The sequence below is a fragment of the Primulina huaijiensis genome, chromosome 18 (genome assembly GCF_012295235.1).
Source record: "Primulina huaijiensis isolate GDHJ02 chromosome 18, ASM1229523v2, whole genome shotgun sequence".
In the NCBI taxonomy this organism is placed as follows: Eukaryota; Viridiplantae; Streptophyta; class Magnoliopsida; order Lamiales; family Gesneriaceae; genus Primulina; species Primulina huaijiensis.
The window spans coordinates 3,953,876-3,969,866 of NC_133323.1; the positions used below are offsets into that span (position 1 = coordinate 3,953,876).

At 35.2% G+C, this 15,991-nt stretch overlaps 4 protein-coding genes across 4 annotated transcripts; 2 read left to right on the forward strand and 2 right to left on the reverse strand.

Annotated features, from left to right (window-relative positions):
• Window positions 1-1,536: 1,536 nt before the first annotated feature.
• Window positions 1,537-3,637, forward strand: LOC140963729 (pentatricopeptide repeat-containing protein At4g21705, mitochondrial-like). The gene is made up of 2 exons (XM_073423106.1): window positions 1,537-1,953; window positions 2,212-3,637. The coding sequence occupies exons 1-2, from the start codon at window positions 1,699-1,701 to the stop codon at window positions 3,439-3,441; spliced, it is 1,485 nt and encodes a 494-aa protein (XP_073279207.1). The 5' UTR covers window positions 1,537-1,698; the 3' UTR covers window positions 3,442-3,637.
• Window positions 3,638-4,913: 1,276 nt separating this feature from the next.
• Window positions 4,914-7,116, reverse strand: LOC140965205 (sphingolipid delta(4)-desaturase DES1-like). The gene is made up of 2 exons (XM_073425325.1): window positions 6,833-7,116; window positions 4,914-5,952 (listed from the first exon to the last, which is right to left on the reverse strand). The coding sequence occupies exons 1-2, from the start codon at window positions 6,998-7,000 to the stop codon at window positions 5,116-5,118; spliced, it is 1,005 nt and encodes a 334-aa protein (XP_073281426.1). The 5' UTR covers window positions 7,001-7,116; the 3' UTR covers window positions 4,914-5,115.
• A 2,904-nt stretch (window positions 7,117-10,020) lies between these two features.
• On the forward strand, window positions 10,021-10,690 carry LOC140964792 (uncharacterized). The gene has a single exon (XM_073424728.1). It carries the CDS (start codon window positions 10,050-10,052, stop codon window positions 10,491-10,493), a length of 444 nt encoding a protein of 147 aa, XP_073280829.1. The 5' UTR covers window positions 10,021-10,049; the 3' UTR covers window positions 10,494-10,690.
• Window positions 10,691-11,289: 599 nt separating this feature from the next.
• On the reverse strand, window positions 11,290-15,449 carry LOC140964213 (secretory carrier-associated membrane protein 2-like). Its single transcript, XM_073423792.1, has 13 exons — window positions 15,149-15,449; window positions 14,741-14,806; window positions 14,140-14,253; window positions 13,989-14,051; window positions 13,590-13,623; window positions 13,339-13,461; window positions 12,982-13,044; window positions 12,802-12,895; window positions 12,516-12,561; window positions 12,361-12,428; window positions 12,043-12,091; window positions 11,770-11,835; window positions 11,290-11,655 (listed from the first exon to the last, which is right to left on the reverse strand). The coding sequence occupies exons 1-13, from the start codon at window positions 15,203-15,205 to the stop codon at window positions 11,569-11,571; spliced, it is 930 nt and encodes a 309-aa protein (XP_073279893.1). The 5' UTR covers window positions 15,206-15,449; the 3' UTR covers window positions 11,290-11,568.
• Between the last annotated feature and the right edge of the window lie 542 nt (window positions 15,450-15,991).

The following is a 15,991-nucleotide window of genomic DNA, read 5'->3' on the forward strand; positions in this document are numbered from 1 at the left end:
TATATATTTGAAAATTTAATCCAATCTTTCTCTCATAATTAAATACGATGTCTATATTCTTGTTTTGTATTCGATTTCGAATAAATAATCTAGATCATTTGAAATTTTGTGTAGTTCATGAATTGTTGGCCTTTCTGTTGCCTTTTTCAAGATCATTATAGCAAAATTAATGTAGTTATCGTGTTTCCACATGTGATTGTTTTCCTTTTTTTAATATTGTTTTTTTTAAAAAATCTTATTAATCCATGTTTGATAACATACACGTATATATAACGATTTTAATATCCGTCAGATGTATGGTCTTAAGATCATAATCTATAAACACAAAAACTCTTGTTAGACCGTTTCACGGATCTGCAATTTGGTGAGACAGATCTCCTACAAGACGCGATTTCATGAAAAAATATTATTTTTCAGTTTAGATATGAACATAATCACGAATATACATCTGTAAGAACATTTCATATGAGATCTAGTCATTTGTAAATTGGATACAACTTTAATGAAATGGGAATTTATAGTCTAATTAGAAACTATGTATGTAATAATTAGCTTTTACCCAACGAGAAGCCTTATTTCAACGAGGCTGGTTATGATACACAGATTGGCAAAGCGGAGGGAGAAAAGAACTCGGTCAGCTATAATGAGAACACATTTCTTCTCAGCTGTAGGTTCATGTTATACATACTCCACAAACCACCCAAGGTAACTTATAAATTGATAAAGGCCTTTAGCATAGCCCATGTATTTTGTTAAACTGCATGCAACTTAAAACACCGACTATTTCGGCTGGAACAGCATTTTGAGGAACTTTTGGATGAACATTTTAGGAAACGGTCTGGATATATTTTATCGGCTTGTATGCAAGGAGTTGCCGTGAGGTATCCTTTCCGCAGCAGTTGTAACAAGAATGCTGAACAAGAAACTCAGAAAGGAAGCTGATTGGGTTTCAAGATCATGCTTGGAAAACTCTTGCCTAGGTTCATTGAAGCTGCCTAGGTTCATTGAAGCATTTTCCGAAAAGGGTTTCGACTGCGTCGATTTGTAGATCAAGTCTCACAACTTGGGCCCTTATGTTGGTTTCATCAATTTCTGTAAACCGTTGGCTTTGTTGTTTCATTATGTTTGCGTAAAATAGTGCGAGTTTAAGCTTGTATATGTTGAGGTGGACCTTTATATCTATATTATATTATTAACTTTGAGATACTTAGAATAACTAATTTTTGGTATCATGATTTGTTTTAATAATTATATATATTAATAAAGTGTTAAAACTTTGATGCAAGTAACATGTGGCTCAACGAATATAGTCTTTATTTTCTACGTTAAATTCCTAAACTAGTTTTTTTTCCTTTTTTTCTAATTTATTTTTTAATTCATATATCAAAATTACAATGTAATTTCTCATTATTTTTATTATTATATTTTGATTTTGATTTAAATATAAATTAAGTAAATTATAAAAAAATATTATACAAAAACACATGAACCAGTAAAATTAAGATTTGGAACGGAGATACCCACGTCATCGACTTATTCACAACGATTTATGAAATGGATGACCATCTTTCAAACTGGAACCAAACGCCAAATCCTAGTTTCTCTCTCAAAATCCCTAAAAAATTCAGTCACCAGCATCTATCGACTCCTCTCAGCTCATTGAAAAGATAATAGAATCAGGCGTTATTCAACATTAAAATGCTATGGATGAGGGACAGAATCAAATCCCTGATTCAAACTTTTATCATCAACTCCCGATGTTACTACACGAACAACAAGCAAAAGAAAATCCCATCTCTGTACGAGAAAATCAGTCCGTTGGGAAACCCTCGCCTTGATGTCACACGGGAGCTGGACAGATGGGTTGAAATGGGCAATAAAGTTCGATTTGCGGAGCTCCAACGCATTATTCTTGATCTCCGTAAGCGGAGAAGATTCTCTCATGCTCTCCAGGTACGTATAATTTGCGAGAAAAGATATATGTTTGCATTTACGAGGTTCGCGATAATTTGTACTAGGTTGAGGCTGAACTACTTGTAGAATGTGTGCGGTTTATTTGCTGATTTTGTTTGACCTCCCGTATTGTAAAATACTGTGTTTGCACTAGTTTAATCGCTCCATCAGAGGGAACACATTACACATGGAGGAATAAGGTCACATTTGAAGGCCGCTTTCCTTTGTTTCCTAATATCCCGCCTCGTGATGTTACAGGTTTCAGAATGGACCAAAAATTCCGGAATATACACATTGACCCCTTTTCAACATGCCGTGCAGTTGGACCTGATTGGTAAGGTTCATGGACTTCTTGCGGCAGAAAACTACTTTAATGGCTTGAATGAGCGAGATAGAACTGAGAAGGCTTATGGTGCTCTTCTACATTGTTATGCTCGGAGGCATCAAACTGACAAAGTATTTGCACATCTGCAGACAATGAAAGAGAATAGTATTGCGTTGGCTTCCGTTACTTACAATGGCATCATGTCCCTTTACTCTAACATTGGTGAGATTGACAAGGTCCCTGCTGTCTTAGACGAGATGAAAGAGAATGGGGTCCAACCTGATAATTTGAGTTACAGGATATGCATTAATTCTTATGGAGTGAGATCTGATATTGATGGAGTGGAAAAAATTCTGAGTGAAATGGAAAGTCAATCCCACATTGTCATGGATTGGATTACATACGCTGTTGTTGCAAATTTTTATGCTAAGGCAGGCCTCAAAACTAAAGCAAATTTTACCCTGAGAAAAGCAGAGGAAAAGCTAAGGAATAAAGATGGTCTTGGTTATAATCATCTCATCTCTTTACATGCTGGACTGGGAAACAGAGATGATGTTTTCAGGTTATGGGATCTTGAGAAGAATGCTTGCAAGAGGTGCCTTAACAAGGATTACATAAATGTAATGGAGTCCTTGGTTAGGCTGGAAGAGCTTGAAGAAGCAGAGAAAGTTTTGCAGGAGTGGGAGTCATCTGGAAACTGCTATGATTTTCGGGTGCCAAGTGTTGTCATCGCTGGACACATAGAGAAGGGTTTGTGTGAAAACGCTGAAGCTTTAATTGAATACTTGAGGGAAACGGGGAAGGCATCAACATCTAATATCTGGGCTAGATTGACAGCAGGCTACATGGAGAAGGGTGAAATGGAAAAGGCTTTGAGGGCCATGAAAGTAGCTATCTCTTTATGTGATGTAAGAGAAGGGAATATGATTCAAGATACTGTGATTGGCAGAATATTGAGTTTATTTGGTGAGAAAGGGAGCTCTGATGCCACAGAAGAAGTTGTGAATTTGTTGAGATCTGTTACGTCATTGAACAGACAGATGTATCACACCTTGCTAAAGTCAAATGTCTGTGGTGGTAAGGAAGTGAATAGAGTCCTCGACATCATGAAAGCTGATGGTTTTGAAGAAGACGAAGAGACAAAGAGGATTCTTGCCATATAGAAGAATGGAATGTGGATTTTAGACATTCTTTGGAAATGGATTGTTTTGTAGCATCTGCATGATTTTAGTTGTGAGAACATGAATTTAAGAGAAGAGTATTTTGTATCCTAGAAGCCAACTACACCTCGCTAGAAAAATGACAGATGTCACACTTGTCTTTGAGCATCCATTTGAACCCAATGGCTCAATTTTCAGATTTTTTGCATTCGCCTCTCCTACATTATCTGCTCTTTGCATTTGACACTCACCTCCGTATAAGCGTAAAAGTTATAACATGTTAAAATAATCCTTATACCTTTGTGTATTTCGCTAGTCTGTGAAACAAAAGGTTGAATCTTGTCAAGTGCAGCACATCCCATTTATTTACTGTTAGATTCTGGCACCACAAAAAGTACAAATAAATTTGTGGTATGTAAATCAACAATGAGTATCGTTTGTTTCATGCAAACATTTGTTTATGCTAGACAATTGACAAGAACATTGCTGATTCATCAGGTCTCATAAATCATAAGACCAAACTTTCAGGTAATTAATTTTTCATTCGTCCTTTCCTCAAAACTTAATGATCCGCCATATGACTAAAAACCAATTGATAATGGGTAACAAATAGTTTGCTGTTTCTTGATATTATCTTTCATTAACTAAATGCAATTCTTCGTGGAGCTGAGGAAATTTCATTGTATAAAGCCTCACATATGGTGCAATTTCCGCTTGAAATTTAATATACATTATTTGCTGTTTTTCCATAAATAAAAAATTAAAAAAATGGCTGCAATTTAAATGGCATCACATGGTATTAATGGCATTGTTAATCTTAGATGTATTTTGTGCGCTCGGTTAAAAATTGGATCCCTATGGCTGAAATTCAAATGACCAACCCTGGCATGTTATGGGAGAGTCATGTTCACGGAGTAGACAGGTTATTCTGGTCAAGTTAGTGGCGGTGAGGGTTGTGCCAACGGTGGTGAAGGTGATGCTGGTTACAGCTATTGCCATGGCACTAATGGTGGTGGCTTTGATGGGAGTGGAGGATGCTGGAGTAGTGGAAACATGCTTGCATATGGTGAAAGCCCCGGGATGGTAGTTTTGGGCAGGTGATGGGAGTGGGGACAAAGGAAGCTTCAATGGGTGAAGCTGAGGCATTTGGAGTTATGGCAGCATCTCCTCAGGCTATGGACGGTGTATTGCGTATGGTACATGGTGGTGGACATGGCCATGGGGGAACCACCCTCCCGGATTCATTCTTGATGCAGGTGGGCCTTACTGCTGTCCATATGGATGTTTTTGAGTTTACTCTGTTCTTTAAGTTAAGAATTCCTTAATGGGTACTGATAAGGAATAGACGTCAGTTTCTGAAACAAAAAGCTCTACGCTTGAAATATTACTGGCTTCAAGAACAATGTCGGTAAGACCATGCTTGAACTGTAAAGAAATTAGACAAGTGCGTAGAGATCTTCGTGGGACAGTGGAGAGAGTCTCAATCGGTCTTTTACGATACTAAATAACACAATAAATTCTGTTGATTTATTCCAAATCAACATGCATCAAGAGAATTGATCCATTAAATGGTACAGACAACAAAAAAAACAAACAATAAATCGACTATATCTCACATCAAACCTGCAAAATTGAGGTCAAGCGGAAACAAAGAAAAACTCATATTTAGTCTGGAAACTATTCAGATTTCTTCATCGAATTGGCCGATAGTTTTCTCTTCATTCGGCTGAAAGGCCCGACCGTCCTGTCCATTATATACATGGCAATGATCTGGCTCCAAGATTTATATGACTCCAAATTTTCGTAAAACTCTGGTGCAATCTCCTTCACCTTGTATAGTTTGCTTCCCGGTATTCTTGGGAAATCATGGTGCTCATTGTGGTAACCAACACTCCATGTCATCAGATTCAAAGGGCCATAGTAAGAATACGTTTCTTGATCTGTTGGCTTAAAAATGTAATGTTCTGAGATAAAATGGCCGGCCATTGGGTGCATTCCACCCCCAACAAAGGTAGAAAGAATCAAATAACCAAGAGACTTCCAGCCCCAGATATAAACAAAACAGGCATCAAGGCTGAGTTGAATAATAAAATTAATGAACTCCCACATTCCTGGAGGTTTTGGTTTGAGAAAGAGGGGGCGGAGAGCATAAAAGAATAGCTGTAAGACAACCCATATTGATTTTGAAATAACATTGGTTACAAGATTGACCTCGGTAAGGCTTGGAATGTCCATATCAATGCCGTCTACTCCTTGGAACCGATGGTGCTCAAGATGATACTTTTGAAAGGTAACAGACATAGGAACACCAATGGGGAGGTTAGCGAAAATCCCAAGCCACCTGTTGTAGACCGGGGTTGAGAAGGCTAAGTTGTGACTAAGCTCGTGAATGGCCAAGAACAGGTTGTGGTTGAGAAAAGAGCCGAAAAAATATGCCAACACAAGTATCTTCAGCCAACCTGCATCACAGAGGAAGGCTGCAGTCCATAGCTGAAGTGAAACAACTGCGGCAATCTATAATATAAGACAATTGAAAACATGAGTAACAGTTTGTTACTTTGATGCTTAGCAGTTTTCCAAATTCAAATTTTCTTCAGGGAAATGCTATGAATTGAGTACAAATAAAAAAGGTACTAAACAAGTGATCAGCAGCTCCAACTGCTGCACAATGAAACTGAAACCAATACTTTTCCAATGTTCTTCAATGAATTTCACCTTCTTAATTACAACTTTAACTCAATATTAGTTTATAATGTTACTACATAGAAGTAAAAGAGCGATGATCTATTCTCATGAAATGAAATTTGGATGTGAGATCAATCAATCAAACAAACACAACCAAGTACCAACTGTATCGGAGTACTTTAGCTTAGATTTGATTAACTCAAAGAATTCAACCCCTTTACAAAAGAGAATAATTAGCCAAACGAAGTTTCACAATCTAACCATTCAAGTTAAGCAATATTAAAAGAAGCTATATTATCTTTTTCCTGAAAGGCGATTTTTACAGTTGGGAGGAAAGGGATGAATGGATGCAATTTGGCCACACAAGGAGATCCAATCAATTCCTATCAATATTCATAGCATTACTAAGCGCAGATCAGTAAAGTTCAATGCACCAAATAACACATTCTAGATGAATGGCCTAATACGCATAGCAGACAATATCCAGGAAACGATTCATCTGGACACACGAAACAACTCAACAAGAAAACAGAGAAACCTAATATTCCTTTTTTTAAAAAAAAGATAATCCAATCACAATGGACCCAACCAAAATCCACAGAAACAACACAAAATGTAAAAAAAATTCAATCTTGGAAAAACCCAATCTCTTCTCCGTGAATCCATACAATATAACCCACATTACAGAAACAAAGACACATAAAAGTACCTTGAGGAAAGCAAAGGGGTCGGGGCCAAAAAGTTGTTTAATCTGCGGGTACTTGGAGAGGATCTGTCTTCTGCGAGAGGCATGAGGTTCATCTGTATAAGACCAGAAAAATTCTGTGGCCATCACACCCTCTTCTTGTTCTCCCCTCTCTTTCCCTGCGTACCCCATTTGTCTCCTCGCGCTCTTCTCTTCTCTTCTCCCTGTCTCACTTGTTGTTTTCTTGATTCTGGGATTAATGGGGAAGGAGGGTGGCTACTTTTTTTAATGGAACTGGTCGGCGTGATATTTCATGCGTGTCCCTGCAAGAATTGCGGTGTGTCCACCACTCCGTCCGAAAACAAGGGATAATTCAGGAATTCGGGAGAGATGCATGTGATGTGATGCGAATGGACCACATGCTTCTCTTGATTGGAAGAAAACGCTCGCCAATCAAATTCGGTTTCCAACATAAATTCCATTGTTTGAAATTGTAATAAACGAAAATATAATATTATTGCAAATTTTAAAATATTATTGATATAAAAAGTTGATCAGCTTGACATGTTAATCTGATGTGTATTTGGTGTGATAATTTAAACTATAAAAATTTATATGAGATGATCTCACAAGTCCATTTTATAAGATGAATATTATATTTGGATCACTCAAAAAATTATTACTTTTAATGTCAAAAATATTATTTTTTATTGTAAATATGACATGGTTGACCCGTATCACGAATAAAGATTTATGAGATCGTTTCACAAGAGACCTATTCTTTTCAATGATATATTTTTGGCTGAATAAATAATATTATTCTAATTATGTTTTTACTAGTTCTTTTTGTCAAAATCACATAATAAATTGACCAATATTACTGTTAAAAATTCATGAATACGTTGTCAAGCACACATACATGTTGTGAGAGATTTTTTTAATCACGTACAAAATCACAAAAACTCTTGTGAAATAGTTAGTTTTACGAGTTAATTTCATGAGATTAATATCCAACCGACTCAATTCATGAAAAATTATTAATTTTATACCTAAAGTTATTTTTAATGTAAGATAGAGGTCGATTTGACTCGTCTCACATCTCATAGACGTAAATCAGTGAAACCGTCTCACGAGATATCTGCTTATTAAAATTTAACATGATATTAGTTATTCAAATGCACGATTTAGATGTGAGACTAAAATTGATAATCGAAATATAGTTTCATGTCTATAATTAATTCAATAAAGATATATGACTAAACATATCAAACACAATACATACATAGGTAAATTTTACATTTTGGCACGTGAATATTACTACAAGTTGAGTAAATGGAATTTTATATTCAACTCAATGTATTTAATGTATTTATCTCTCTTTTCAAGTGAAAAAAAAAATTATAATATGCATATAGGAATAAATATCAAATACGTTAAGGTTATGTTTTGATGTTTTTATAGTTTAAGTCAGATATAAGTTCGATCACAAAAAAATAACTCGTGAGACAGTCTCGTAGAAGTTTTTATGTGATAAATTCTTTTATCTTTGGGTGGTGGTGAAACTGAATTCGAATTATTTATTTTTATTTTGTTGATGGTGGAAAATGAAGATAGCTTGGATAATATATTATTTTCATTCTCTCTTTGATATAATCTAAGCCTGGGATTTTTTTACACCGCTGATTTTCGTTCCAAGTACATGGGATGACCATATTTTGAGAGTTCAGAAAAATAAGTACAAAATTAATTCTAAATAATTTATTATAAAAAATTGTCAAATATTTTTTCCCCTAAAAACAACCCATCAAATCGTCATTAAAAAAACCAATTATTTCGATATTAATCTAATTTAAGAGAGTGTTTTAATAAAATACCAAAAATATCCTAATTGGTCTATTGGAGTGTTTGCATAAGAGAGAGTTTGACGATGATGTATTGCGAACTATAAATGATTGTAAATATTAATTTGGATTAGACAAAATTATTTGAGATAAGAGTATTCGAAAAAAATTTCTTGTTTATTTACTAAAATATTATAATCACTTTTGAATAATCAGAATCAATATGAAACCATCTGCAAGTTTGAATTAAATTAAATTGAGCAGAAGTTAAAAACTGAATTTTTATTCACTTTTTACTACAAACAATCTTTAAAAGCCAACATGTGTTCAGTTTTATAGAAAATAAATTTGAAATGATTTTGTAAAGAGGTCTTCCATTTATTGCAAAGGGGTGGGCCATTAAAAGCTCATAAAATAAGCGTGTTGCAAATGGTTCAGTTGACTTCTGTTGCTAAATAAATGTTTGGGATAAGTTGTTATACATCATTTATTGACTCGAATCAAAAATTTGTGTGAGACGATCTCATCGATTGTATTTTATGAGACGAATTTTTATTTGGTTCATCCATAAAAAAATTATTTCATGCTAAAAATATTACTTTTTATTGTGAATATCGGTAAGGTTGACACGTCTCACAAATAAAGATTCGTGAGACCGTATCATAAATAAAAATTCGTGAGACCGTCTCACAAGATACCTATTCTTCGTTCGAAATCAAAATATACATGATGAGATGTGCGTGTATTTATATTCGATTAAATGGTCGGCCACCCTCTTCTAATGGTCTAACTTCTCTTATTGATGACTTTTTTCCTTTGTCGCTTATCCTACCAAGACAATGAATAATGTATAAAGATATGTTTATTTCGTTTTTTTGGAGATGATATCGTAGTTTTATATGTATTAGAGATGTTGAATTTGTGTACAACTATAATGTTTTTTTTTCCATATATTGGATGTGATTTCACGAAATTGACTTGTGATACGATCTCAAAAGAGTTTTTGTATTTATAAAATTTTAAATACCTATACAAAATATAAATAAATAATGACTTTCAAATTATATAAGTATAAAATTTCCATACTTATCATACACTCATCAGATTCGTCTCATATATATAGTCCAAAATCTATATTTATTATTATTTTCTCAATTATTTTAACAATTTTTGTATTGCACTAAAACCATCATTAAATAACGATAAATTAATATATTTTCTTATAAAACTTTGTTGTTTCAAACAGAGAATATGCGATTTAAACCAGCAAATTGCAGTGTGGCTATGACTGATAGGTCCAAATTAGTGAAGACTTTGGTTTGACCGTGTGAGAACGCTGCATTCCCTAACCTACCACTATTACTACTTGCGAGTCACAGCAACTGTCATCCACTTCATAAATGCATCTTTCACCTTCATTTCTGATTCATTCACTCGTTTCTCTTCCTCTTTTCATAACAAATTCAAATATGAAAATCACATTTCTCATCGTTTTCTTGCTTGTTTCAGCCACCATCTCCCTCGCCATTCGCCCCAACGATGACAAAGGGATGGGGGGCTTCTTCGGCCCGGGAGGTGGGTTCAACATACCAAGGTTCCCACCCGGGTTTGGCGGCGGAGGCTTCGGTGGCGGGTACGGAGGACCTAAGGGAGGGTACGCAAAAGGCGGCGTGATAAGGCCGACTGTTGTGTGTAAAGACAAAGGGCCGTGTTACAAGAAGAAGTTGGCGTGCCCGGCCAAGTGTTTCACTTCGTACAGCCACGCCGGAAAGGGGTACGGCGGAGGAGGGGGTGGCGGTGGCTGCACTATTGATTGCAAGAACAAATGTGTCGCTTATTGCTGAGGAGATTATCATATGATCAATGGAGTGTTTTGTGTCGCTTCTACTTATAATAAATACACACACAAATATATATATAGTATGTGAAATGTGATTCCACGGTAACAACGTTGCTTTGTGCTTGCTTTATGAATGAACTTTATCATGCAGTATGTAGCAGCACCCAGATTAATTTTCATATGCTAATGGACTGATTTGAAGTTGATTGTGCGGATTGTATCGCAGATATTCATATGAACATCTTTAATTGAGAACAAAAATTTACGCATGCAGTGACATAGATCAAACTGAGAAAGATCAATGAAGATCAAAGTTTGTAGTGGGTAGGTCTGACAGGCAAGAAGGTCGACCCACATACATCGACCTTTTATTTTACTATCAATATTTACTATAAATACATTGATTTATTACGATTGTGTGCTTGGACCTGGGTATTTTGAATTCATTTGGTTGTTTAGATGAATTTATGTCTTATTAGTTCATGTATACGAAATGATAATTGTGATAAATTTGAAATACATATAAGATGTGCGTCATTTAAAACATCTTGATTCAAATCAAATACTTTTATCCAAGATCAACTTAATTACATTTATGACGTAAACACAAACCATATCATCGACAGGCTCAGAATAACCAACTATTTCAGATGCCAATACTCTTCGAAATCAAACCCGTAATGAGCAGTTAATACTCCTAAAAAAAATAATGCCTGCATCTCCTTTTTACTCTTGGCTACCATGATTGTCTGTCTTCTTTTGTGATTTAATGTTCAACCATTTAGTTTGCTTATTGTATGTAAAGTTTAATGATACTAAATATATAAAGTGTTGAGTTTTACAATACATAATTAATCAAATAAACAACAAATTATATTCATAATAATAATTACAAAACAGACTAGATACAATCTCTATCATGTTTCTAGTCCTTCCCTCAAATCATCTCTCTCACAAAACAGGCAAACCGTGAATGAAACTATTACAAAATAATGAACTAACACTTGCACCTCCTCCCACATATGATATCCATCATATGACGGGACTTGCTATCGTTACGTTTTTCGACTTTTCAGAAGTTAGATTGCTGCTCTCAATGCTCCCCTAGCAGCTTCACGCTTCATCTCTGCTGCTTTGCCGCTGCCTCTGAAGTACAGGTATACTTGCTGCACATATACAAGAACCAACCGTCAACATAACAACCACACAGGTAGAATCTCTTGGTGTCTGGAATGGATTTGTGTTAGAACATATATTGTGTGGAGAAACAATGGTCAGACCTGAATAACCCAGAGGCTAAGAACTGACTCGAGGCAGAACAGTCCAAACCCAATAAAGTAGAAAACCTGGGAAGCAATGCACAATTTTAGTGTAAACATACACACATTTTGTACCTCCAAATTTGGTTACTAGACAAGATAGTGGATGATCCCTTTCTTACAATGGTGGGGGAAACTAGGTAACCCCCCCTTTGTATAATATACAGGATCAATTTCTTGTCAATAACATGCCAATAAATATCAGCTCAGCAGGGGTATATATATATGACTTACCCCGACTATGGCATGATTGCCTATGATATCTACGGCTGGTAGGATACCTCTGTAAAACCATCATCCATAATCAGGTCAAAAGACAAACAACGAAAAATTGATAATTGCTATTGACTAATGGCTTTATATAGCCGACAGTAATATTTAACAAGAGCCAAAACTATTGAAGAACAAGATTAAATGGGCCAAACATGCAGAAACTCCAAGAAATATGAAACGTGATGACTGACATGAAATAATGTGAACTACGTGAATAAAGAAGACATGGGATAACTTATGAAACCAATGAAGTTTAGCAAAATTAGAAAGAAGACTCACGCCAGTGATTTTCCTTTGAAAACTATAGGAGGCGCAACAGCGGCAAATATACAGAAGCCAATGTGAAGCTGTAGAGGCATAAGATGACAAATTGGGAGTGATTCAATTGAAGATAATAAATATATATTGACTGACCATTTGTTTAGAAAACCTACCAAGTAAAACAAGAAAAACCAGCTAAACTTCACGGCACTTTCAGTCCTGCGATATAGAATAATTTGAGTCAAATTATCTGCAGGTAGACAACAGCGGATCCATGTAACTAATTAAAATTTTGAGCATCCCATTAAATAAAATCTTTAGCCTTCCACGTAGATTAATTACAAATTATTTTTCTGAAAGTTAACTTGCTACAACCTTCTGAATATCAAGTGCTCCATAAGAAATTATGCATAAGTATAAACGCAACATTTGGTCCTGCAAAAAGATAGAAGCACTTGCCTAAAAGCGCGGTAAAGTGGGCGATACCATAACACATAAGCTCCTGGAACCCCAGATATGAAGTAGATAACAGCAAGAAACCAAATCTTTGGATCTGGAGGACAGGATTATGAACGTAAGGTCAAAACCACTTATCAATAATGATAACAAGTGATGCATACTAAATACCAAGTTACCAACCTCCCAGTTTAATCCACGCGGCAGTCACGGCAATGAGATTCCAGAAAAGGGTAAATGTGAGTCCTGATCATGGTACACACAAATTAGTAGCATACTTAGATAATCTCCATCAAACACTTTCTAACTCAGCTATTAATATGTCTTTTCTAATACACAAAAATAATCTGCCAACTCCAGTTGAATCTAAATTGGAATGATTGCTGGTCCCAATTCAAAAGGTACCAATAAATAACTAACCACCAGAAACGTCTAGAGATGATAAAAAGCAGACAGTGATACTGCAGGATTCAAATAATAAATAGCATGGTAACAAAAAATCACAGAACCTCCATAACAATATCAGCCAATTTTACATACCTAACAAGGTTGTAAATGTAACGTATTGCAGTTTCTGCAAATGAATTGGTATTTCATTTGCAATGTCATGATGTATAATGGGAAAAAACGGAGGCCAATTTTTATCCTCAAGCACAATACCAGCTGCAAAGAGAACCAAAAATAGGGTAATAATTCTCTGAACTTTGAAAAGCCTCTAGTAATAACTAGAGAATGAAGTATACTTTTTTAAAACTGAAAAAAATATAGTCATTAAGAATAGAACAAAGTACCTCGTGCAGCAGCCTCTTCTCTTCGCCTAACTTCCTGCAGAGGATCAATAAGTTAATAACACACATTAAAGAAGGGATCCAAATTGGTTTTGAAGGAGGGTGTGGGTGTGGTGGTGGAGGCTATGTAATATATTGTACAAACTCTACACGATATAACATAATTACAGAATAGGTTTTATCGTCTACGACACCCAATTGATGTCAAAGTTTAACATGAATTTTAATTATATTTTGTGTGTGGGGTTTGTGTATAGTGGATGAGGATTGAAAGGAGTATTGATGATTTGCGTATGCCATTAAAGCTAACAGGAGCTGTATTCACTGCATTTCAGAGAGTTTTCGGAGAAGATTCACAGAAATTCATGCCCACGGTTCAAGAGTACTAAACAGAGTTGATACCTGTTCCCTCCTTTTCAATTCAGCTTCCTTAGCCTGTAGCTCTCTCTCTTTCATTTTCAAATCCTGCAATTGAAATTTTCCTTTATTAGAAAACTGGTCAAACCAATTTAAGAAACAAACAAGACAACTTTAGCATTGCAATCAAAACTACCGAAGCGCTATCAAGAGGAATATCAAATGGAGCCGTAGGATTGTAGAAATCTGCAGGTTCTGGAGGAAGGGGTGAAAGTCTTGACTTTGTCACAGGAGGGACGCTTCCAGTAGTCTGAAATATAGAACATCGTTATTGTGAGAAAGACTTAAAAAAAATGCTATGCAAAGCGGCGGAGTCAGGTTTTCAAATCCTACCCGAGCTAGAATTTTGTAAACTATGATTAAATTAATATTGACAAATGAAACTCCGGGCTACCGAAAAATAAGACAAAATTTTATATATAAAAAATATCGAAAAAAAAAGTCACCCCTAGCCCCGGCGGAGCAACACATGGCTCCACCCGTTATTGCAAACTGCTCATGCATTAAGTTATAAAGGTGACGACAGAAACAAGTATTTCAAAGTATAAAGCTTGAACAAAAACAATCTCGAGAAACAAAATAGACTCAAAATTACTCAAATTGATTCAATGGCACATTATGGATAAAACTGGGAGACCCGTCATATGCAGGAGTATAAAGTGGGAATGCATGTTCCAAGATCAAGGTACAACACGAAAGCATTTATGAGCATGTAAGCAAAATAAAGATGAACTCACCGTTGTATAAAACGAACCTCCACCAAACCTTGATTGCCCGCGTGCTTTACCTCCAGCCCCTCCATCCTGTATTTACATACATATATACTCTAATCAGTACTAATGTAATACAAAAACATCCAGGTTCCGTAAAAATGCCAAAGCAATTTAACCAACAGCTTAAAGCCAATGGATTGACTTCATTGGACTCCATACAAAATTTACACTCAAAACAATAAAATCGACAATCATCTTAATTCCTTTCTCAGAAAGCCCAAAACTCTTTGGTTAACCACAAATTATTCACTTGGACTAGCAAGTTCAATCCGTTCTGGGCCTCTGGCGCAATCAAAAGAACAAAGAAGTATTTTTTTTTCCAGCCTAAAATATAGCATACCCATACGCAAATTAAAAGGGTATAGGACTCACAGAAAAGGGATTAACTTCGTCTTCATCAAACGGGTTGGGATCATAACGGCCGGCCATATTCTTGGTCAATGTTCGCTTCAGTATAATCCGTCGGAACAACACCAGCTAGCTAAATAGAGATGCAACAAACGTAGCTTGGAAGCTTGGGGTTGGGGCAGAAGAATTTTATGACGACTACGGATTCAGATATTGAAAATAGAATAAAATAGAATATCGAGAGACAGCGAACGGAGACCAAAGCGACGTGCTGCGAAATTTAACGACTTTTCCAGCGGACTTTTCTTGTATTGTAATTACCGCGGTTATTGTTTTCTATTTTGCATGTATTTCTCTCGTTATATTTTTCTTGTAATAATTGTAATTATACATCTATATTATTTTTATTCCCTTCGTCTCGTGACTCACTCTTTCCTTAAAATCATTGATCTCGTGGGTCTCTTATGAAAATAAGGAGAGGTCTTCATTATTTTTTGGGGTTTTTTTTTAAAATTAATGTAAAAATAAAAAAAAAAATCAAAAATAATTTTTTTGTTTCAAAATTACTTTAATCTGCGCTTACAAAGCGCGGACTCTCCACATGGACAAAGCGCGGACGCTCGCTTACGTGGACGAGCAGTATATTATTATTATTATTTATTATTATTTTTTGATGAGCGAGTAACGTAAGCTTATTATTATTATTATTATTATTATTTATTATTATTATTTTAAATAATTAATTTAATTTGAATATATTATTATTATTATTATTTATTATTATAATTTTTAATTATTAATTTAATTCGAATGAAAAATATAAAATATAAATATTTATAATATATGTTAATTATTAAATATTTTGTA